This window comes from Galeopterus variegatus, unplaced genomic scaffold (genome assembly GCF_000696425.1).
Source record: "Galeopterus variegatus unplaced genomic scaffold, G_variegatus-3.0.2 Scaffold3105, whole genome shotgun sequence".
Classification (NCBI taxonomy): Eukaryota; Metazoa; Chordata; class Mammalia; order Dermoptera; family Cynocephalidae; genus Galeopterus; species Galeopterus variegatus.
Genome location: NW_007729216.1, coordinates 5,104 through 28,022, shown reverse-complemented (window position 1 = coordinate 28,022; position 22,919 = coordinate 5,104). Strand labels below are relative to the sequence as shown.

Sequence of the window (22,919 nt, the reverse complement as noted above, 5' to 3'; positions counted from 1 at the left end):
TCTTATGATTAGTGATGTTAAGCATTTTTCATATACCAATTGGCCATTTGTATGTCTTCCTATGAGAACTGTCTTTTCAGCTCATTTGACCATTTTTGACTGGATTTTTTTTTCCTTTGCTGTTGAGTTCCTTGTATATTCTGAATATTAGTCGCTTGTCAGATGCATGGTTTGCAAATATTTTCTCCCATTCTGCAGGTTGTCTCTTCACTGTGTTGACTGCTTCCTTTGCTTTGCAGAAGTCTTTCAGTTTGATATCATCCCATTTGTCTATTTTTGCTTTTGTTGCTTATGCTTTTAAGGTCCTCTTCATAAAGTCTTTGCCCAGCTCCATGTCCTAAAGCATATCCCCTATGTTTTCTTCTAGTAGTTTCATGGTTTTGGGTCTTATGTTTAAGTCTTTAATCCACTTTGAGTTGATTTTTGTATATGGTGAGAGACAGGCATCTAGAATCATTCTCCTGTATATGAATATCCAGTTTTCCCAACACCATTTATTGAAGAGAATGTCCTTTCTCTAATGTCAAAGATCAGTTGGCTGTAAATACATGGCTTTATTTCTGGGTTCTATATTCTGTTCCATTGCTCTGTGTGTCTTTTTTTATGCCAGTATCATGCTGTTTTGGTTACCATATCCTGGTAGTACAGTCTGAAGTCAGGTAGTATGATGCCTCCAGCTTTGTTCTTTATGCTCAGGATTACTTCGGCTTTTCAGGGTCTGTTGTGGTTCCATATGAATTTTAGGATTGTTTTCCATTTCTGTGAAGAATGCCATTGATATTCTGATAGGAATTACATTGAATCTATAGATCACTTTGGGTAGTATGGTCATTTTCACAACATTAATTCTTTCGGTCCATGAATGTGAGATGTCTTTCCATTTCTTTGCGTCCTCTTCAATTTCTTTCAACAGTGTTTTATAGTTTCCCTTGTAGGGATCTTTTACCTCCTTGGTTAAATTAACTTTAGGTTTGTTTTTTTTTTTTTTTTTTATAATACACATACCATAAAATTCCTAGGTATTTTATTTTTTGTAGCTATTATAAATGGGATTGCTTTCTTGATTTCTTTTTCATCTTGCTCATTATTGCTAGACAGAAATGCCACTGATTTTTGTATGCTCATTTTGTATCCTACAACTTAACTACATTTGTTTATCAGTTCTGAGAGTTTTCTGGTGGGGCTTTTAGGGTTTCCTATATATAAAATTGTGTCATTTGCGAACAGGGACAATTTGACTTCCTCCTTTCCAATTTGGATGCCCTTTATTTCTTTCTCTCGCCTAATTATAGGACTTTCAATACTATGTTGAATAAGAATGGAGAGAGTGGGCATCCTTGTCTTGTTCCAGTTCTTAGAGCAAAAGCCTTCAGCTTTTTCCCATTTACACGATATTAGCTGTTTGTCATATATGACCTTTATTGTGTTGAGGTATGTTTCTTCTATGCCTAATTTGTTTAGGGGTTTTGTCATGAAGGAATATTGAATTTTATTAAATGATTTTTCTGCATCAATTGAGATGATCATATGGATTCTATCTTTCATTCTGTTGACATGATGTGTCATGATTATTGATCTGTGTATGTTGAATGATCCTTGCATCTCTGGAATGAATCCCACTTGATCATGGTGAATGATCTTTTGAATATGCTGCTAGATTCAGTTTGTTATTATTTTGTTGAGGATTTTGCATCTACATTCCTCAGGGAAAATGGCCTATAGTTTTCTATTTTTGTTATGTCCTTGTCTGGTTTTGTTATCAGGGTAATGTTGACTTCGTAGAATAAGTCTGAAAAATTCCATCCACTTTAATTTTGGGGAGAGTTTGAAAAGAATTGGTTTTAATTCTTTTTTAAATGTGTGGTAGAATTCAGCAGTGAAGCCATCCAGTCCTGTGCTTTGCTTTAATTAGAGACATTTTATTACTGATTTGATCTTATAACTTACAACTGGCCTGTTCAGGTTTTCTATTTCTCCTTGGTTCAATCTTGGTAGCTTGTATGAGTCCAGAAATTTATCCGTTTCCTCTAGGTTTTCCAATTTGTTGGCCTTTGGCCTGTTCAGGTTTTCTATTTCTCCTTGGTTCAATCATGGTAGCTTGTATGAGTCCAGAAATTTATCCGTTTCCTCTAGGTTTTCCAATTTGTTGGCCTATAGTTGGTCACAACAATCTGTAATAATCCTTTGTATCTCTGTGGTATCAGTCGTAATGTCTCCTTTTTTGTTCCTGATTTTATTTAGTCTTCTCTCTTTTATTCTTGTCAATTTTGTTTATGTTTTCAAAAAAACAATCTTGTTTTGTCAATTTTTTGTATTTTAAAAAAACTCAATTTCATTTATTTCTGCTCTGATATTTATTATTTCTTTCCTTTTACTAATTTTGGGTTTTGTTTTGTTCTTGCTTTACTAGTTCCTTAAGATGAATTGTTAGGTTGTTTGATATCATTCTACTTCTTTAATGTAGGCATTAACTGCTATACACTTCTCTCTTGGTACTGCTTTGGCTGTATCCCATAGGTTTCAGTATGTTGTATTCCTGTTTTCATTTGTTTCAAGAAATTGTTTAATTTCCTTCTTAATTCCTTCTTTGACCAACTGGTTATTCAAGAGCATGTTGCTTAATCTTCATGTATTTGTATAGTTCTGAAAGGTCCTCATGCAATTATTTCTAGTTTTATTCCATTGAGATCAGAGAAGATACCTGATATGAATTCGAATTTTTAAAATTTGGTGAGACTTGTTTTGTGGCCTAACATATGGTCAGTCCTGGAGAATGTTTCATGTGCTGGTGACAAGAATGTGTATTCTGTAGCTGTTGGATGAAATGCTTTATAAATGTCTGTAAGGTCCATTTGATTTACAGTGCAGTGTATATTCAATATTTCTTTGTAGATTTTCTGTCCAAAGCTGACAGTAGTGTGGTGAAGTTCCCAACTATTATTGTATTGGAGTCAATCTCTCCCTTTAGATCTAATAATAATTGCTTTATATATCTGGGTGTTCCAATGTTGTATGCACATATATTCACAATTGATATGTCTTCTTGTGAATTGATCCCTTTAACATAATATAATGACCTTCTTTGTCTCTTTTTACAGTTTTTGACTTAAAGTCTGTTTTATTTTAGTATAGCTACTGCTGCTCACTTTTGGTATCTGTTTTCATGAGATATGTTTTTCCATTCCTTCATTTTCAGTCTATTTGTGTCTTTACAGGTGAAGTGAGTTTCCTGAAGGCAGCATATAGTTGGGCCTTGTTTGTTTTTGTTTTTTTTTTTCCTTTTTGTCTTTTTTTTCGTGACCCGTAACAGGATCGCAACCCTCGGTGTCGCACCCGTACCGCGACCGGCAATGGGATCGCAACCCTCGGTGTTGCGCCCACACCGCGCTCAACCAGTGAGTGGACCGGTCTCTATATGGGATCCGAACCCTCAGCGGGAGCGCCGCCGCACTCCCAAGCGCCGCACTCTACCGAGTGTGCCACCGGGCCGGCCCGGGCCTTGTTTTTTTATCCATTCAGCCAGTCTATATCCTTTAACTGGGAATTTAGTCCATTTACATTGAAGGTTTTATTGATAGGTGAGGATTTACTCCTGTCATTTTGTTGATAGTTTTCTGGTTGTTTTATATATCTTTTGTTTCATTCTTCCTCTCTTATTGTTTATCATTGCACTTTGGTGGTTTCCTATCATACAATTCTTTCAGACTAACCACTCAGTTCACTCTTGGTCACTAAATTATACTTGGTCACATTAAGGCTATATTCCTGGATAAAAGTTCACCGAACTCAATAAAATTGATACATTAAATGACAATAAATAGAAAATGGCCCACAAATTCTGCCTTCTTTTCTAACAAAGTTTTAAGCAGATTAATAAAGACTAACATTATTGAGCACTTCCTTTACATTAGATTTTATCTTATTAAAATCACACAAATCTTTAAAGTAGGTGCTATTTTTATGCCTATATCAGCTGAGTAAACAGAAGCCTCAAACCAAGGTCACAGCTAGTGAGTGGGAGAGCAAAGACTAGGACTCAGGTCTACCTGTTGCCAAAGCCTGCTTCTTAACCATCCTGCCACACCCCCTCCCAAACAAGAACATCTACTTGCAAACAAAATATCCACTTAAAGGGTTTTTTGAAGATCCAAAAGGTAAGATGAGGAAATGTAGGTACACAGTTGCCTTGGGTCCTGTGAGGGTGAGGCCACAAACCCCTCTCCAATTAAACTGTCCCTAATACATAAGGTTCTGACTGTAAGATGGGATCAGAGACATCTATGCTACTAGCTTGCAGGGAACATTACAATGCCTTGCAGAAGAATCATTTTGCAGAGAGCACTAAGAAGATTATTTGCTGTTTACCTGATAGCAAGGCAGACCTCCTTCTGAATTTCAGGGCAAATTTGATCTTTTGGTGCCATCAACAACTGCCAAAGAAGCAATCCTGACCGTCGAATGATGTCTCGATTCCTTTCAGTTTGTGGGCTGAAGAAAAATTTAAACACCACCTAAAGAAACATAAGGAGTATATCTAAAAATGCTAATTCTACTGAGGATAAAATTATCCCTATGAAGAAAATAGATGGTAGATATTCTTATAAATAGATAACCAGGTGGATTTTTAGCCACAATCTCTTCTCCTATGTAATGATATAATTATAGTAAATATTTTATGTATATTTATTACAATGAGCTACATATAGCAATACTCCATTAGCTGCAGTTCAATGAATATGATGATAATTCTAATTACAGGATTAGAAGGTGGTAAGATGCAAAACAGGAATGTTACTAAATTTTTCTTCCAGTAGAAATTAACTGGCTAAAGCCAAGGTTTGTGTTTCTTTTTCTCTATCATCTTATTTATCTCAAAACAGTGTATTTACCTGAAAGACAACAAGGATGCAGCGTATAATACAGGTATCTCCATTAACCATGGCCTTCTCCATAATGTCACAAATACTGCTAAGATGGTGTGCTTCAATTGGATGCTGCTTGCCCAAGACACTTGTGATTGGAAGATTGGGGTTGGTAGCAAGAAGATTGAGTTGGTGTATGCACATCGCACCAACGTGGTGCAATAATTGGTTTATAACCTCATTTGTGGTTATAGCCTCTTCTAGAAGATGAAAAAGAAACTCGGTGAGGAAAGACATCTCTAGAACTGATCCCCAAGGAACAGACCCATGACATACAAAAGGTAAATGCACACTAGGAGAGCATATTTTGGCTCCAATCTCTACCACTGCTGCTGGAGATCCCTTCTCCCTGCCACAGAGCGCTGGGGTGAAAATACCTGTGAATTTCAATTTTTTTCACACATACTTAGTTACCACTTATTGAGCCCTTTCTAAATGCTGGACAATGAGCTAAATGCTTTATATGCATTACCTTACAAGAGGGTTATAAACTTAGACTACTTTAGCCCTGTTTTGTAAAGCAGTAAACCAAGAGTCAGCGAAGTTAAGTAACTTGCCCAAGGTCACACAGCTACGAAGTGGTAAAATTGGGATTTGAATTCAGGCCAACTTAGCCGACAGCCCATGCTGTTACTCATCCTAGTAAAATGTCTCCATCTTCTATGGCTACTCTAGGGTAGAATCCCCCTGCCCACAAATAGCTCCTCCACAGTACCTTAACATTTTTATCTCATTTAGTCATCATAGCCTAGACATCCATCATTTAAACCTGCAAGGGTTGACAAGCATCCTCTTACACAATAAATACCTCATGATTGGTTTCAGGCATTCAGGAAATGGAGGCAAAAATAATCTAAATAGGCAAAGTACCAAAAGGATTGCTTTGTTTCCTTAAACCCAGCTGAAATGAACTGCCTAAAGGGAATGAGAAAGTAGATTATCTTGGCAAAGTGGGCCTGGGTGGGGTAACAAAAGGATTGTAGGCGCTGGGAACTATGAGGACAGGACTCAAGGAAAAACTGAATGGAAGGTAGACTTGGCCAAAACAAAATTTTTTGATTGCATATTAATCCTATGACCAGAATGTGTCCATTCTCTTCTGTGCCTTATGGATCTTTTGTCCTAAAACAATAGAATTTGGGTGAGTATTATTCATTTTTACCAAAGACTTTTCAAAGGCTAGCTTTGGGACCTACTGAAATAAATGAGGTCTTTGATTTTTTTATTCTGAGCTAGATGGGGAGCCGATGGAGATGTCTGAACAGAGGACAGAGGAGTGACAGAGCTGGCTACTATGACTGTGAAAGACTTTCCTAGGCTGCTGGGTGGAGATGAGCCTAAGGGGGTAGAGGAGGACAACTGTAGACGAAGAAGGACCAGTGAGGAGGCTACTGGGATATCCAGGTGAAGATGATGACAGCTTGGACTAGAGTTGCAGCAACACAGTTGCTGGGAAATGGTTGGATTTGGGAATGAAGGTAGGAGCTAACAGGATGTACTGATATCCATTTGGATGTGCAGTGTGAGAGAGAGTCAATGATAACCCAAATTTTTCAGTCTGATCTAATGAAAAAATGGGGATCCATATACTGAAATGTGGAAGACTCAGTAGATACAGACTTGGAGAGGTAGAGAAATAGGGAGTTTGTTTCTGACATATTAAGTTGAAAATTAGATAACCAAGTAGAGGTAAACACATGGTCTGGAGTTCAGGCAAGAAACTTGGGAGTTACTAACATATAATTGACATTAGTTCTTCTTTTTGCTATTTTTTAATAGCTTTTTTTTTTTTTTTCCTTTTTTTGTCTTTTTTTGTGCCCGGCAATGGATCGCAACCCTCAGTGTCGCCCCCGTACTGGACCGGGACCGGCAACGGGATCGCAACCCTCAGTGTTGCACCCGCACCTCGCTCAGCCAGTGAGTGGGAACTGATCTGTATGTGGGATCCGAACCCTCGGCGGGAGCGCCGCCGTGCTCCCAAGCGGCGCACTGTAGCAGTGCGCCACCGGGCCGGCCCCTTTTTTTAAATAGCTTTTTAAAGATATAATTTACAGATCATAAAACTCACCCAGTTTAAGTGCACAATTAAAATTTTTTTACTAAATTTACACAAATACCAAAATCAGGAATGAAAGCAGAGAAAGTACTATTAAACCTACAGATATCATAAGCAACTTTATGCCAACAAATAAGAAATCTTAGATGAAACACACAAATCTCTAGAAAGACACAAATTACCAAATCTAACTCAAGAAATAGAAAATATAAATAGTTGAATAGCCTTAAAATATCTCTCTCCTCCCACCAATTTATTAATAACTGTGGTGATTAACATATGTCCAAAAATTCTCTGACATTTTTCCTTCTAGGAGGTGGAGCCTAATTCCCCTTCCTTTGAGTATGGTCTGGGCTTAATGACTTGCTTGTAACAAACACAATATAGAAAGAGAAAAGTAGTAATCTTATAGTGGAGAAACCTAGTAGACACCATTTAAACCAAGTGATTAATTTTAACATCACTAGTAATAAGTCATGCTGATATCACGTACCCTGTAATATGATGTACCGTGAAGGGAACATCACCTCTGCAGTATTCTTCACCAAAATCCATAACCTCAGTAATCTTGCAAAAACATCAGGTGAACCCAAACTGAGAATATTCTACAAAATACCTGACCAGTACTCCTCAAAAGTATCTTTTTTTGTTCTTCAGATGGGATAACTCTATCTATCTATGTCCCAAGTTGGCTAAATCTTCCTCCCACCATCTCAAATCTGTTGTTGAACCACACTAATTAATTTTTCTTTTTAGTACTGTGCTTTTCAAGTTGAGAATTTCCATTTTTTAAAAATAATTTATTGAATTTCTCTATTTGTTTAGTCACAGTCATCACACTTTCCTTTGATTTTTTAAACATGGTTTCCTTTAGTTCTTTGAACATATTTGTAATGGCTGCTTTAAAGTCTCCATCTGCCAAGCCCAAGATCTGAGTTTCCCCTGCAGTGTGTGGTTACTGATTTCTCTGCTCAGTTTGTTTTTTATATCCTTGTTGTTTTCTTTGATTTATTTTTATTATTCTTGTTTTTATTTTTCAGTCTAGCTTCCTACATGTCACCATGTCTATATTCCTTAGTGGTTGTCAACCAGCGATTAGCCAGAGGTTGTGTTCAAACACCTTGAGCCAGTAAGTTTCACTCTAGATGGATCTGTATGTTGTGGAGAGTGCATCAAAGTTCAGGCAATTTTAAACTCTGCCCTGGTTTTTACTTTCTGACAGGCACTCTCACATCTTTGCATATGTGTTCTTTACAGGCTCATGTTCCGCCAGAAATGTGTGAACAGCTTGGGCCCTCTCAGGCCTCTTCTGTGTAGAGGTGTGGAGAGCTTGTCAAGGTCCCCTTTAGCTTTCTCACTACCTAGATCTCACTATTCAATTTCTAGCTAGTCTGCTCGTCCATTGCTTGCCCTAACCAGGATCACAGTCTCAGGCTAGCTGAGCCACTGGTCATCTCCACTTGTTTGCCACCAAGACTACTACTATTACTGACAGCGCTTCTGGGCATGAAGTTTGTCTATGCTCTGCTCCTGATCAAGTCAACCCCCCCTGGCAGCAAAGCTGCTGTTTTTCACAATCTGCCCCACCCTAGTAGAATGACTGTGCTGACTAAGCTTTATGAATAACCACTTCTCAATTTGGTGTGTGCCTTTAGCCAATTTCCAGAGCCTAGAAATAGTTGTTTTCGATAATTTTGTCTGTTTTAGCATTGCTTTATGGGGAGAGGACTTTCTGAGCTATTTGTTCCTCCATACCAATATAGTTGATTTTAAAGCCATATGATTTTAAGTTAATATTAACTTACTATTAAGAACGTTAATATTAATGTTAAGAAATATAAAGGTACTTCATGGATAATTCTAATTATAAATTTGCATATAAATAAGTCATTATCAACATAAAACATAACAGCATATAATCCCATGCCAAATACAAATAATCAATTTTGCACCCAAGTTCTGACAAATTCAGGAAGAACATAACCATTTTTCTTTAAAAAAGTCTATGGACCACCTCAAAAGCTCTATTTACTTACATACTTATTTATTTAATCATAAACCATTTTTCAGGATTACAGATAAAACATTTTAGGTTTCTAAGTTCAAAGTGAGAAGGCTGTTGATACATTTTGTTGTTGGTCAATGTTCCCACCTACTAAGGCAGCTGCATTCCCTTGTATCTCAGGCAGGGAAATCTCTTCTTGCAAGACTGTGACTGCACCTCACCTTTGGGCTCAGTGATGATGTGGCTGACTCCAAGTCTCTGGCAGACATAGTGGAAGGCTTGATTCCCGGGATTACACCACTGATCAATATAGTCATTTGAGCATGTCCACAGCATGTTGTTCACTGTATCGTAACAGGCACCTGAGAAAAGAACATATTTTATTCAACTGTCGTATTGCCATCTGCTTGTATGCATATTTCTCCCAAGCACTGCTAAAGAAGGGAAGGGCAAGGATTCCCTCTAATGCTGACAATCCACATCCCTACTCCCACAGATTTACTTGGACAGTCAGGATTTAATTTTTAATTTTGCTTAACTCCTGTGTGAGAAGGAGTAAGTCTCACAGAATAGTTTTTAGTCACTGACTTATATGTGACCTACTTCCAAAAAGGATTGAAGTGGCTTATATTAAAAACCCAGGTCTAATAGGACTAATTAACATTAACACACAAAAAAGCCCTAGTAACTGAGTCCGAAACTTAGATATGAGCTTCCTAGCAGCCAGAGTAAAGAGAAAAATTCAATATATTACATAATGTTCATTTTCTAATAATAACAAGCATGATAATTCATGAGAAATAAATCTTTTTATGCAATGAACTCTGAGAATTTGTTATAGGAATCATCACACAACTTAATGGACAGAATCTTCAATAGCAATTTATGCAGAGGAATATTACATATGGCAGCTTCTCATATTGATTCCCCAAATTAAAGAGTATTATTTTAAAAAGTCTTTTTTTCCAAGGAAATTAAAATGTCACAGGAAATTGGCAAGATTTTTCAAGAAATTTCAAGAAATTGCTAAAACTTTGGAATTTTCCAAGAAAATATGTACATTTATTTCTTACCCAGTCCTGGTACAAGAGCACCACGCCCCAGTGAGCTTCCAGCAGCATCTATAAGATCCGCACGACTTGTAAACTGACCATCCGAAATATTATACACCAGGCTAGAGGCTAGGACTTGGGAAACAAACATTAAGCTGAATGAGCCTGAAGACTACTTTCCAAAGTTTAAATTTTAGGCTCTTAACAAGACTTTTATAAAAATCACACCCTTTTTTGTTGTTGTTGTCTATTGGAAGAAACAATGAGGAGTTGGAGAATATACTCGTAAGACCCCCCAAAAAAAACAGTCACCAAAAAATCCTTTTAAATTTAACATTGGACCATATTTTTGAAAGTGTTTTCAAAATGGCAACTTTTGCACGAAGATTTTTTTTGATATAGATTATCAAAAGGGTAATTGTAAGAGGGGTTATGATTATTAGCATCACAAGGTACCAACATTTACAAGAAATACTTTACATTTAGTCAGTGTTCAATAAAGGTTGGTGTACACTCAAACACATCTCAGTTGCTATGCTTCCAAGCACTGGCTCTAAAACTTGGAGATGCTTTGGCTTTTTCCCTTCACCCAGGATACTGGAGCACCGAAGAGAATGGTCTTTAGGTTTCTAGATTTGAACTCCAGCTCTACCACTTCTGGGTGGCCCTGAGAAAGTTATTGAACCTCTTGGTTTCCTCATGAGTAAAGTGAAGATAATAATAAAAGTACCTAACCTTGTACAGTTATTATGAAGATTAACTGAGTTAAAATATGTCAAGGATCTACATCAGCATGTATGTGTTAGACACTATGACTGATGTTATTTTCTTCACTTTCAAACAAAATTCTAGCACTGTATCTCTTGAGTTTGTTTCTTTTTCTTATTCCGATCACTCTAATAGTCCAGATCCTCATCACACCTGACTAAGAGTTATAACCTAAACTATAATCTTTATTTCTTTTCTTTTTTTCTACTGTTTCATCCTCCACACCAACAAAGTGATCTTCCCCAAATCGCTTTTTCATTGTGTTTCCCATATATACACCTTTCCCCCACTTGGCCACTTACGTGAATAATACCCACTTTTCATAACTTGAACTCAAAACCTCATGGAGTCTCTCCTTTCTACCCCACTCCACAATGATTGTTGCTTTCTCAGATCCTGCAGCATGCACATCTGCTCCATGTAGTTCCAGCAATGATGCAGCATCATCTAGCATCTTCTAGTTTTCTAACACATCTCCATCATTCCTCCCAACTAGACCATGAGCTCCTAGAGGCAGCACCAATTCTTCTACTTACTGAGTAGTCCCTACAGTGACCAATGTTGGAACAGGACACAGAAGGAATTTAGGCATTGACTGATTAGTTGGGCTAAAATAGAATCACTGTGTAAGTTACGTCTTCATGAAAGAATGGCACCATGAAGACCTACTTTAATCAAATGGGTCAATTTTAAATGAGTGAAAAAGCCATGCCAAGGACACTAAAAAAGAGTTTAAATAAGACTAATTGGTTAATAAAAAGACAACCCAATTTAAAAATGGACAAAGGATTTGAATAGATATTACTCCAAAGAAGACATACAAATGTCCAATAAGCACATGAAAAGATGTTTAGCACCACTGTTCACTAGGGAAATGCAAATCAGAACCACAATAAGGTATCACACTTCATATTTAATAGTGATAAAGGGGTCATCTTGGTCATATGCACTGTAAGAGAAAAGCTGTTGAAAAAAAGCCCAATCAATTTGATTCTAAAGGCAAGACAGTTTGGAGTTGTTGCTGATTAAGCTGATATTGGATAAATGATTTTGTTTAAACTGCTGACGTCAAATCCATAATCTGCAATTGGCTTGCCAATTAGCTCAGCTGGATACAGTACGATGTTATAACACCAAGGTCAAAGGTCTGGATCTCCTCACCAGCCAGCCATAAAAAAGAAAAAAAAAAATTATATCTGCCAGCTTTAGTTAGAGTAAGAAATGCTTTTTAAAAATCTAAATGTGAGGGCCGGCCCGGTGGCGCACTCGGTAGTGCACTCGGTAGAGGGCGGTGCTCCCGCCGAGGGCTTGGATCCCATATACAGACCGGTCCGCTCACTGGTTGAGCACGGTGCAGGCGTGACACTGAGGGTTGCGATCCCGTTCGCACTCGGTAGAGGGCGGCGCTCCCGCCGAGGGCTCGGATCCCATATACAGACCGGTCCGCTCACTGGTTGAGCGCGGTGCAGGCGTGACACTGAGGGTTGCGATCCCGTTACCGGTCACGAAAAAAGACAAAAAGGAAAAAAAAAAAAAATCTAGATGTGAAATATGATCCTTTAATGGAATTTCTATAAGAAAATCTAAGAGGATGGAATATGAAATACTGGCAAATAAAAATAAGTAAACTGATTTTAAAACATTTTAATTTTATGTGCCTAAATAAATTTCAAGAAAAAAAAATGCAAAAAAAATTATTACCACGTACAAAACATTTTGTTTTGTTTTGTGTGTGTGTGTATTTTAGAAATAGTCTAACATATTTTATTGCATATGAACATTAAACAATGGCATACTATTATCCTTTTTTTTTTACAATTGGGAAAACTGAGGCTCAGAGGGATTAAATGATGTCCCTAAGGCAAGAAAGCTAGAAAATGGCAATATAAAAGTAACATATTTCAATTCCAAATTTTATTCCATTTAACTATTTGCTCACTCTGAAGACAAGACCACATTACTTTAATTACTATAGCATGCCCCCATCTTTTCTAAAAATATATATACATTTAAAAACATTAATGAATGTTTACACTAATCATTTTCTGTTTTACATTTTTGCTTAACATTTTGCATATGTGTCCTAAAATGGGGGCATTTTACCTATTTATTTTAATAGCTTTGGAATTCTATCATAGTAAATAGATTTCAGTAAATAATGTGGCAATAGACTATTTTTCTTTCCTAAAGCTTTACTAAACTAGTTATTATTTCTAATAATTTTAAAGGACAATAGATTGCAAAAGTATATTGTTATGTCTACAAAAATTATATTTTTAATTCCTCCTAGCCTACGACTTTATTGATGATTATTATTATCAACAGACAGCTATTGTAAGCAACTGTTTAATGGAGTAAGTATAAAATAATAAACAGGAAAGCCTTAAATTTCAGAGTTTGAGATAATTCAGGAAAAATGCCACAAATAAAACTCACTTTTTAAAGATGACAAACCACTTGTTCCACCAAAAAGAGAGCGAGTGGCAGAGCTGCCTGATCCCCCTGGAGGCGGGACCAGCATCACCAAGTACGTGCCGCAGGTATATATGGGTGTCTTCCGCAGCATTTTGAGAGGCAGCCCACAGCTAGTATTTGCTGAAGAAAGGAATGAGAAGGCTGAGTAAAAATTTTTGACACAGAGATTAATGTGGTTACCAAAACTGAGTAGGGTATAATGAGGAAGCCCCAAACTCAAACAGAGATAATAATAACCAGATGAGAAAAAGAGACCAAGAAGTAATAGCTAAAGTGCCACAAAAAACAATTACCTTGTGTAATGTTGAATATACTAATTATCTTGATTTGAGCATCACATATTGCACATAGGTATTGATATTTAATGTGGTACCCCACAGATATGTACAATAAATTACGTTTCAATAAAAAAAATTAAAAAAAAAAAAGAAAAAGTAATAGCTAAGGAAAAAATAATCATCTTCTGGCCCGATAGCCTGGCTCCAAGCCTCCTGTTATATGGGTTAAACATGTCTCAAAAGTGTTCTCAATCTTCAATATGCCCTCATGTCTCTAATAATTCTCTCAAAAGAATGAATCCGCAAATGGACTAAATCTCAAAATAAGAGAAGAATCCTACTGTTTGTGTTTCCCCTAGGAAACTGATACTCCAGTCAAGATCTTTTTTTTTTTTCATTTTATAGAGAACAAATTCTTGACAGGTTTGTGATATTACATTCATTACAAACAACTTTGAACATGAAATCAGCCAAAAATTTCAACCCAGTAAAAGCTTTTAAAATATGTATCACAAAATAATTTTATACCTGCATGATTTATGATAACCCATTTTATTTATATTATATATATGGTTCAGTGACATACACTATCATTAAGAAAACAATTATCTTTTCTAATTAAGAGGTATGACATGTACTTTAATCTTCCTTACCGGCATATCTAAAATGTGGAGTGAATTTAAGGATTTGCTATATACTAACCTAGTGAGGATTGATGATGTCAACAGAAAATCAATCAGAATGCTTTACTTAGGAAGCTGGCAGGCTATAAAATATAACTTATTATTCATAGCCTAGATAGATGAAAAAATCATTTTTAGGTGGTTTAGATTTAAAAAATGAGCAAGTGAAACCTAATGTGTCTAATACTTGTTTTGAATGCTTATGCTTCTAAAAAGCTCAATTTTTTTAAAACTGCAAGCCCCCAACAGGTATATTCTTCTTTCAGTACATAAATTTAGGAGCATGAATTTCTGTAGATAAGAAACCCAAAAAGGGCAATGATTGGAAAATTAGCAACTTTGTGAATATAACATTTTCACCAAGATGTTTTTAATAGACATACTCTTACTAGCATGATAATAGCTATTAGTATATCATGTAATAAAAACTTCTGGACTCTTTGAATGTTCTATTAATTTTCAAAAGTTCACTTAGTCTATAACTTGTGAATGTTTAATGTAGCAACATCATGTTAAATGAATATATAGAGAATATACAGAGAAGTATAATGAGATCACATGCTTAGACTACAGATACCAGTTTCCTCAGAATTCTAAATATACCCTTGACTTCTGAGGTCTTTTTTGGATATTGCATATATTTTCTTATCCAACAACATTCCTTTAGTATTTCCATTGTTCAGGGTAAGATTGAATTTTCTCCCAAGGGACATACCCAGATCAAGACTTCATCTTGCCGTGAAAATGTTTATTTAGTTAAAAAAAAACTGTCCTCTACAAAATATTTCCTATAACTAAAATTATGCACTTACCCAAGTTATAATAATTATCATTAATTTCCTCACTTATATTTGATACAATAGAGGCCTGTGGAAATAAAATACTATCCTTAAATTCTAAAATGAACTGATAAATATTTAATTTGGTAGTACAATGAATTAACCACAAATATTTTCTCTTCCTAGCATTTCAAACTATAAAAGGATTAAAGCATAAAATTGCATTAAATTAATTAAAAGCTTGTTAATTCACATACATTTTTCGATATATGTCATCTTTTTCTAGACTTATGTTTTACTGCAGTTCATGGTTTGTTATTAATCCACGTAATTGGTATGTAACCTGTAAACTCTTCTAGTATAATGGCTCTTAACCTTTTTTGGGTCATACATGACTTTGAAAATCTGATGAAAGTTATGATGGTGTAGTGGATTGAATCATGCACCCCCAAAACTCCCTGAAGCTTGAATTGTGTTCCCTAAATTTTATATATTAGAAACTTAGCCCCCACTGTGACTGTTAAGAGGGTGGGAATTCCTATTATGGTAATTGAAAGGTGGAGCCCTAGGCCAGCCTGTGGCTCACTTGGGAGAGCATGGTGCTAATAACACCAACGCCACGGGTTAAGATTCCCTTACCGGTATCTTTTTTTTAAAAAATAAATAAATAAAAGGAAAGAAAGGTGGAGCCCTGAAGGGGTGATTGGATTGTAGGACCACGCAGTAGTGAATGGATTAAAAATGGTGGTCAGGGGTGTTCTGAGGGCTTTAAAAGAAGAGGATATTCTCTCTCTCTCTCTCTGCTCGCTCTGCTTCCACCATCTTGCAATGTGAGACCCCTGGGTCACTGTTGCCACCATCAGATGGACTTCAGACTTCCCACCCTCAGAAACTGTAAGCAGTAAACTTTTTTTTTCTTTATAAATCACCCAGTTGCAGGTATTTTGTTATAAGCAACAAAAACAGACTAATACAGATGGATACATATAAAATGTGATTTAAAACTTTGGGGGAACATGTTTATGAAGCCTTGAAAGGCTTATCCTCGTTAAGAACTCCTGCTTTAAAACTGCAGAACAGTGTATATAGTATGCTACCTTTTATTTTAAAAAGGCAAAAAATTAAGAACACATAAATTTGTCTTGTATTTGCATAAAAAAGCCTGGAAGGATAAATAAAAACTAATAAATATAGTTATCTAGAAGGAGCAGGGTGTGGGCAGAACACAGAATACACTAACATGGGAGGAATAAGACTTCTCTGTATATACCTTTTTACATTGTTTTGACTTTCAAACTCTGTAAATGTATTATCTACTTTAAAACATTAAGTTATAAAAACTAAATAATAAATTCTAAAGAACAAAATCTCTATTATAGAAGTTTTGTTTCTTACTTGCTTGGGCAAGATTGTATTTAGTGAAGACGATGCTAAATATCAGCTTTTTACATTCATGAAGCATATGCTAAACATGAAGCCAATTACTTTAAGCTAACAGTGATGATGATAAGGTATTTACAGTTAAAGACAGAGCTGTTTGGATTCATTACAGATTCATGTGAATTCATGTCCCTAGCCAACAATACATATTTAGTTTGGAATAAAAAACTGGATAGTGATTGGAAGATCAAATAAGGTGAAGGAACCATGGAAAGTAAAGCACTATGTATGGCACTGAGTAAGTGCTCAATAAAAAGTTGCAAAATGGAGCTATCTGAGGACAGCTACCCAAAGAAACAGAACTGGTAAGCACAGAAAAACATACCTGCTTGATCTTCCTTCAGCGTGTTGGAGATGGTGGAGCCAGTTAGGGCAGCGAGTGTTGCCGAAGGGGAGGCTCTATACCGAGAAAGTCTACTCAGAAGCATCTCATTAATGCTTTTTGCAGACTCACCCTCTTTTCTCATTAGAATTGTGCGTTCCTGGAGTGGGTTGGCTACAAATACTCCATTTTCAACCTAATATTTAAAGAAAAAGAGGTCCTGAAATGATATCTATTTCCATTTAGTTAACAAATTTCTACTTGAGAATGACATTATTATGACCTAGTTGTTCAAAACATTTTAAAAACTGCACCTGAGTAGACGTATACCTCAAAACTCAAGTGCTCCATAGAAACTACTGTGAACAAAAGAAAGGCTATGCTAAGTTTGACAGCTTTCGTTTTTCATAGTAGCCCAGATTCTAAATGTAATGAGCCAAGTTTAATAGGTTCTAGGAAAAGCTGTTGATTAAAATTCCTTAATACTGAATTCCACAGGCAGAGCACTAATTACAAGCCTCTGACAGGTACAAGTAAGATGAGATGAAAACAAATCAATCAGTCTTTGATTTACTATAAAAGATAAGGATAATGTCTTCTTGAAATATAATTAGTGGCTAAAATCCAAACTCTATATTAACAGTAGTTAAGATTAGCACCAGCTGCTTGGATACTGGCAGAGCAATCCCAGAGAAAGGCAGACTGTTAAAAATACACGCCAACTTCAACTGGATCTTTGCTGGTGCCCGGCAGTTCTTTCATTCATCACTTGATTATTCTGCAGCAAAATCTCTGGAGTGGTGATCCCAAAATTCCTTCACCAATTTGGAGTTTGACTTTCAGCAGACCACCTGGCTTTCTTTTCTTTTTTTTCCCTCCTTGATTTCTCTATTGCTAAAAAGATCCAGACAACTTACCATAAGCTTCTCCCACTCATCTCTCTTCCAACTAAAGAATATTTGTGGGTTTTTTTGTTGTTGTTGTTTTGTTTTAAAGTAGACCGGTAAGGGGATTTTAACCCTTGACTTGGTGTGGTCAGCACCACACTCTCCCAAGTGAACCATGGGCCAGTCGCCAACTCAAGAATCTTTGAACCCAGCCTCATTCATTCTTCCTTTCCTCTGAATTCAGAGGAAGAAACATTTCGCCTCAGATTATTTAATGTTAACCTTTCCACTTCTGCCTCAAATTCTGTACTCCTCTCTCCCCCTTCATCATCAGTGTCTCCCTCTCTATTGACTTCCTTCTGTTTGTTTTCAACGTCACAGGTCTTTGAGATTTTAAACAAAACCTTGGTGGCCCACTAAAATATCATCTATTTTCCCCACTTCCATTCATCATCAAATGTCTCAAATACATTTCATGCAGCTTCTGCATGCCACTGCCCTCTTCAAGATCCAGGCTCCTGGGTCTGGCTGGAGACTCAGAAACTGGTTCCACCAGCAAAAGAAGGCAGGACTGGCCTGCAGCTGCGGGGTATGAAGAAAAGAGGGAATAGGAGTGCAAAGTGGCAAGTCCTTAGAAGCAAACAGAAGGCAAAGAAGGAGTCCAAAGGGAAGGGTTGGTAACAGAGGAGGTAAGAGAAAGCAAGCAAATTCAAGAGCACAGGAGGAAAGATTCTCAAAGGTGGCTGTACATAGTAGGGGAGTCCTTTATGACAATTCACAAATGATAAGGGAAAAAATTTCCTAAAGTACCCAAAGATGCCATCTCTATTTCCTCAGCCCCTGCTTCCTAACTCCTTGAAGTTTGGTCTCTGACATTCTTGATGGTCCAGCAGTCACCTAAAACCAAAACCATCTACCTTTTCCTTGACTTCCTTGCAGGTTGTGCCATGGATGCCAGCCTTCTTGGAATTCTCCTTCCTCAGTCTTGGTGGTAGAACAAAATCCTGGTTTGTTTCTTTTGACCATGAACATTTACCTATGCATAAGGTACTCACTGTGTTTGTGAGTCAAGCCAACACAGGCCCTGCCCTGCTCTCCCCCACCCCCTGCTCTCTCTTCTTCACTGATTCCACATCTCCACTTGCTTAAGTGCAAGCTTACCCAAGATCAGCCTCTGGCATCCAAGACCTCTGCCTGAAACACTCTGCCCCTAGATCTTTCTGTGGCTGGCTCTTTCCCATCATTCATGTCTCAGCTAGAATGTCACCCCGATTAGCAACATCAAAAAGAATCTTCCCCAGTTCCCCCAAGCCAGAGCACTTCACGCTGTTTCATTATCTGCACAGCACTTACCACTCTCTGAAATTATCTTACTCATTAATTCACTTACTGTTTGCCCTTCTACTGACCCCAAATGAATGACAGCTCCCTGAGAGCAGGGATCCTGCCTGCCTTGTTCACCACACAGTCCCAGCACTGAAGAGGCATTCAATAAATACTTGATGCCTTGCAGAATAAACAAATCAATACCCTCCCCCAAATCCAACTCCCACCCCTATCTATATAGAAATGTGGGCAACTCCAACTTTTCTATCTGCAGACCCACCCTTGCTACTAAGATCTAGTCTCACTTTTCTAACTGTCCCCCACCCTCCCCACCAACATTTCTATTCAAATAGCCTCCTATTGCCTAAAATTTAACACATCCACATTGTACCACATCCATTGTTTTACCCCCACCATCCTGCTAGACTGACCTTTAGCTCTATTTATGTCACACAACTCTAAATATAACCCTTCAAAGGCATCCAAGATTAAAAATCAATCACTTTAAGCTTGGCACTCAAAAGCATAACCCAATCTGGCTCTATGAGAAAATCAATAGATAACTTAAAAAAAAACCCAAACTCTATTATTTGTTCAAGTACTTTGGAATTACTGAAAAGAAAAACTAAGCACCTGTGAGAAGCAAGTAGTACTGAGTTTTGGTGCATAAGTTGGTAAATCTGCTGGGAATCTCTCCTTCAGCGAAGATGCTCTTCAGGGGTGAAGAGCTACTGATTTAGAAAGGAAGGAAGAAGTAAGAAGGAGTGAGAAGCAGAAGATTTGGTAGTGACAATTGGCTTCCCTACTGGTGATCACCCTGGTTCAAGCCACCATCATCTCAAGCTGATGACCAGACCAGCACCCCAACTTCTACCTGTCTGGTTTACTCTCTACACACTAGTCAATGATCATTTAAAATGTACATAAAACAATGTCCTTCCCTGTTTGAAACCCTGCAGTGGCTTCCCAACACACTTCTCATAAAATCCAATCTTCTGATAAGACCCAACAAGGGCCACCACCTGCTGACCTCCTCAGCCATGTCTGTCTCAACTCAAGCCTTGCTCACTGTTTTCAGCCACAATGGCCTTCTGTCACTCCTCCAAATGCCAAGCTTCCTCCTAATTCTAGGCCCTGTTTACTTGTTGTTCCCTCTTCTTGGACTACCCATCCATTGCAGTTTGCCCTGGACTGTCTTGGGTTTAACACTAAAAGTCCCATGTCTGGAGAAATCCCTCAGTCCCAAGCAAACTGGCATTATTGGTCACCCTTTCTGTCAGGATGGATGGCTTCTTCCTATCATTCCAGTCTCAGCTCACATGTCTGTCCTAAGAAAGGCCTTACCTGCCCAACTCCCCATTCCACCCCACTCACACTCTATCACTTTATCCTGTCTTATTTTCTCCCCAGCACTCATTGCTAGCTTTTTCTTGTTGTTGCTTACTTTCTTATTGTCTAACTCCCCACACTGTCACATAAGCTCCATGAAAACAAAGGCTAATATACCTTGCTACCCAGACAAGACAATATAGTAGGTACTCGATTAATACTGAGTGAATGAAGGGTAACTTTGTAATCTGGGTCAAAATTTGAAGGAAATAATAAACCCTTAGGAAAAAGGGGGAAAGAGATATAGTGTGTCCTTCTATATTGACCATATCTTTAGGAAGGAACACGAAGAGGGCAAAATAGCTGTAAAATTGCCACTAAATCTAAACATTGAAAAAACAGCAGTTTATAGAGAACACACTGGGGCAGAAGACCTCTCAGAACGAAACAGAAGTGAGGATGTAAAAAAAAGGGCTCTGAGAAGGTAAAGGAAGAGTTATAGAAGATTCTCAAGCAGGGATATGTCCAACATAGAAGTAACAAAATCAGGCAGGAAGATTCCATGCCTCAGCTCTTGTGTAGTCTAAAAGGCCAGAATTCTAAGCATTTAGTTTCAGAAGGCCTGTGACTCCGTGTGGCAGACTGTCACATTGGTGGGCCCCAATGAATGATGTCTTTGTATCCATACCCTTGTTTAGTCCCCTCTCACACTGACTCTGGAGTTGGCCGTGTGACTTTTTTTGTACATTAGAAAGCAAGATATAAGCAGAGGCTTGATAAGTGCTTGTCCTCTTGGAAAGCTCCTTCCTGAAAACCAGCTTCCATGTTGTCAAGAGGTTCAGCCTAGATTACTGAATACTGAGGTTCAAGTGCAGAGATCCTGGAGGATGAGAGGCCATCTTCAATGTCACAGCCCCAGCTAGCTTTACCATGTAGAGCAGAAGAATCACCCAGCTGAACCCAGTCAATATATAAATTACTGTTGCTTGTAGTCACTTAGTTTGGGGGTGGTATGTGGAGCAGTAGTAGACAACTGAAATACCCTCAAAGTCAGAGAACTTCTGTGAGACAAACATTAGAGGTTGTTAATGTTAATAATAATTTAAGTTAGTTAGGCAGGATATTCTCTACATTCTATTTATTTGCATCAATTCCTAGGTATATTTCTATAGGCTACATTTTATAATGATTAGTTATCTAATTCCATTCTGAGTTCATAAGAAATTCTTATGAGAGACAAATAAAACTAATCCCTGATTACCTATTCATTTTAGTCATGCTTCAATCTGTTTCTTTCAATCCTAGGTACCAAGAGGCCTATTTTGTAATTCAAACTTGGCTAATTATTTCGTGAATAATGATGCCATGGAAGAATACAGATGGTGTTCAAGGTCCCAAATATTTTTCAATGGTAAATCTTTTTTCCTGATTATAAAACTTAAATACGGTCACTCTTAGAAATCTGGAAAAAAAGAAGACTATAAATAAGAAAATAAAAGTCACCATTATTCTCTCTGTTTATGGATAACTAATTATTATTTTAAGTTCTAGCATTTAAAGAATCTACAGATAGCTTTGGATGCTACACATCACTATTAGTATCAATATAAGGGTGTATCACCAATTTCTAAAAAGAATATATGCTGAATCTGCTCACTCTTTACCACTACTTCACCCTCAGTCCAACACACTGTTATCTTTCTCTGGTCTGCTGCAGTAGCCTCCTACTGATTCCATTCTTGCCCCTTCTTCATGCTGTATTCTTTTAAAAAATGTTTTATTATGAAATTTTTCATAATACAAAAATAGGTACCAAAAAACCCCCCAAGTAATGTCCATTTATTCATCATCTAAATACAAGTTATCAGGATTTTGCCATATTTGCTTCATTTCTTCCAAATATGTCATTTTATCCCTATATTATTTCAGTGTGCATCACTGTAAAATACAGAAATTTTATTTTATTTTTTTAAAATTAATTTTTTTCATTGTACATGTTTGTGGGGTACAGTTTGTTGTTTTAATACATGCATATAACGTATAATAATCTAATCAGAATAGTTAGCATATCTATCATCTAAACATTTATCATTTCTTTGTGTTTATAACATTCAAGATCCTCTTTTCTGGCTATCTTGAAATATACAACACAATATTATTAACTATGGTCACTCTAGGGCACCAGAACTTATTCTTCCTATCTAAATGTAACTTTGTAAACTTTGTAACTTTGTACCAGTCTACCAACCTTTCCCCATTCCCCCCTCCCTCCTCCCTTTCTCTGCCTCTGGTAACCACTATTCTATTCTAAATTTTTCTTTTTTCCTCTCTTTTAAATTTATTTGTCTTAATTGATCCATGATAATTGTATATATTTTTGGAGTACAATAAATTTGGGTACATTCATACTGTGTGCAATGATCATATCAGGGTGCATAGTATATCCATCACCTCAAACATTTATCACTTCTTTCTTTTTGTTGGGAACATTCAACATCATCTTGACTAGCTATTCAAAGATACACAGTACTTTGTTGTTAACTGTATTCTTTCTGTTTTACTATAGAACCCTAGATTCCATTCTTCCTATCTCTCTA

The 22,919-nt window shown here is 37.1% G+C and overlaps 1 protein-coding gene across 1 annotated transcript in view; it reads right to left on the bottom strand.

Annotated features, from left to right (window-relative positions):
- Positions 1–16,970, bottom strand: part of HECTD4 (HECT domain containing E3 ubiquitin protein ligase 4) — a 111,580-nt gene extending 94,610 nt beyond the window's left edge. The window contains exons 1-6 of the mRNA XM_008583961.1: positions 16,784–16,970; positions 13,240–13,398; positions 10,057–10,170; positions 9,205–9,345; positions 4,890–5,122; positions 4,366–4,511 (exon numbers count right to left, since the gene is read on the bottom strand). Of these exons, the coding sequence (XP_008582183.1) occupies positions 4,366–4,511; positions 4,890–5,122; positions 9,205–9,345; positions 10,057–10,170; positions 13,240–13,398; positions 16,784–16,925 (935 nt within the window). The 5' untranslated portion in view covers positions 16,926–16,970. The remainder of the gene's footprint in view (positions 1–4,365; positions 4,512–4,889; positions 5,123–9,204; positions 9,346–10,056; positions 10,171–13,239; positions 13,399–16,783) is intronic.
- Between the last annotated feature and the right edge of the window lie 5,949 nt (positions 16,971–22,919).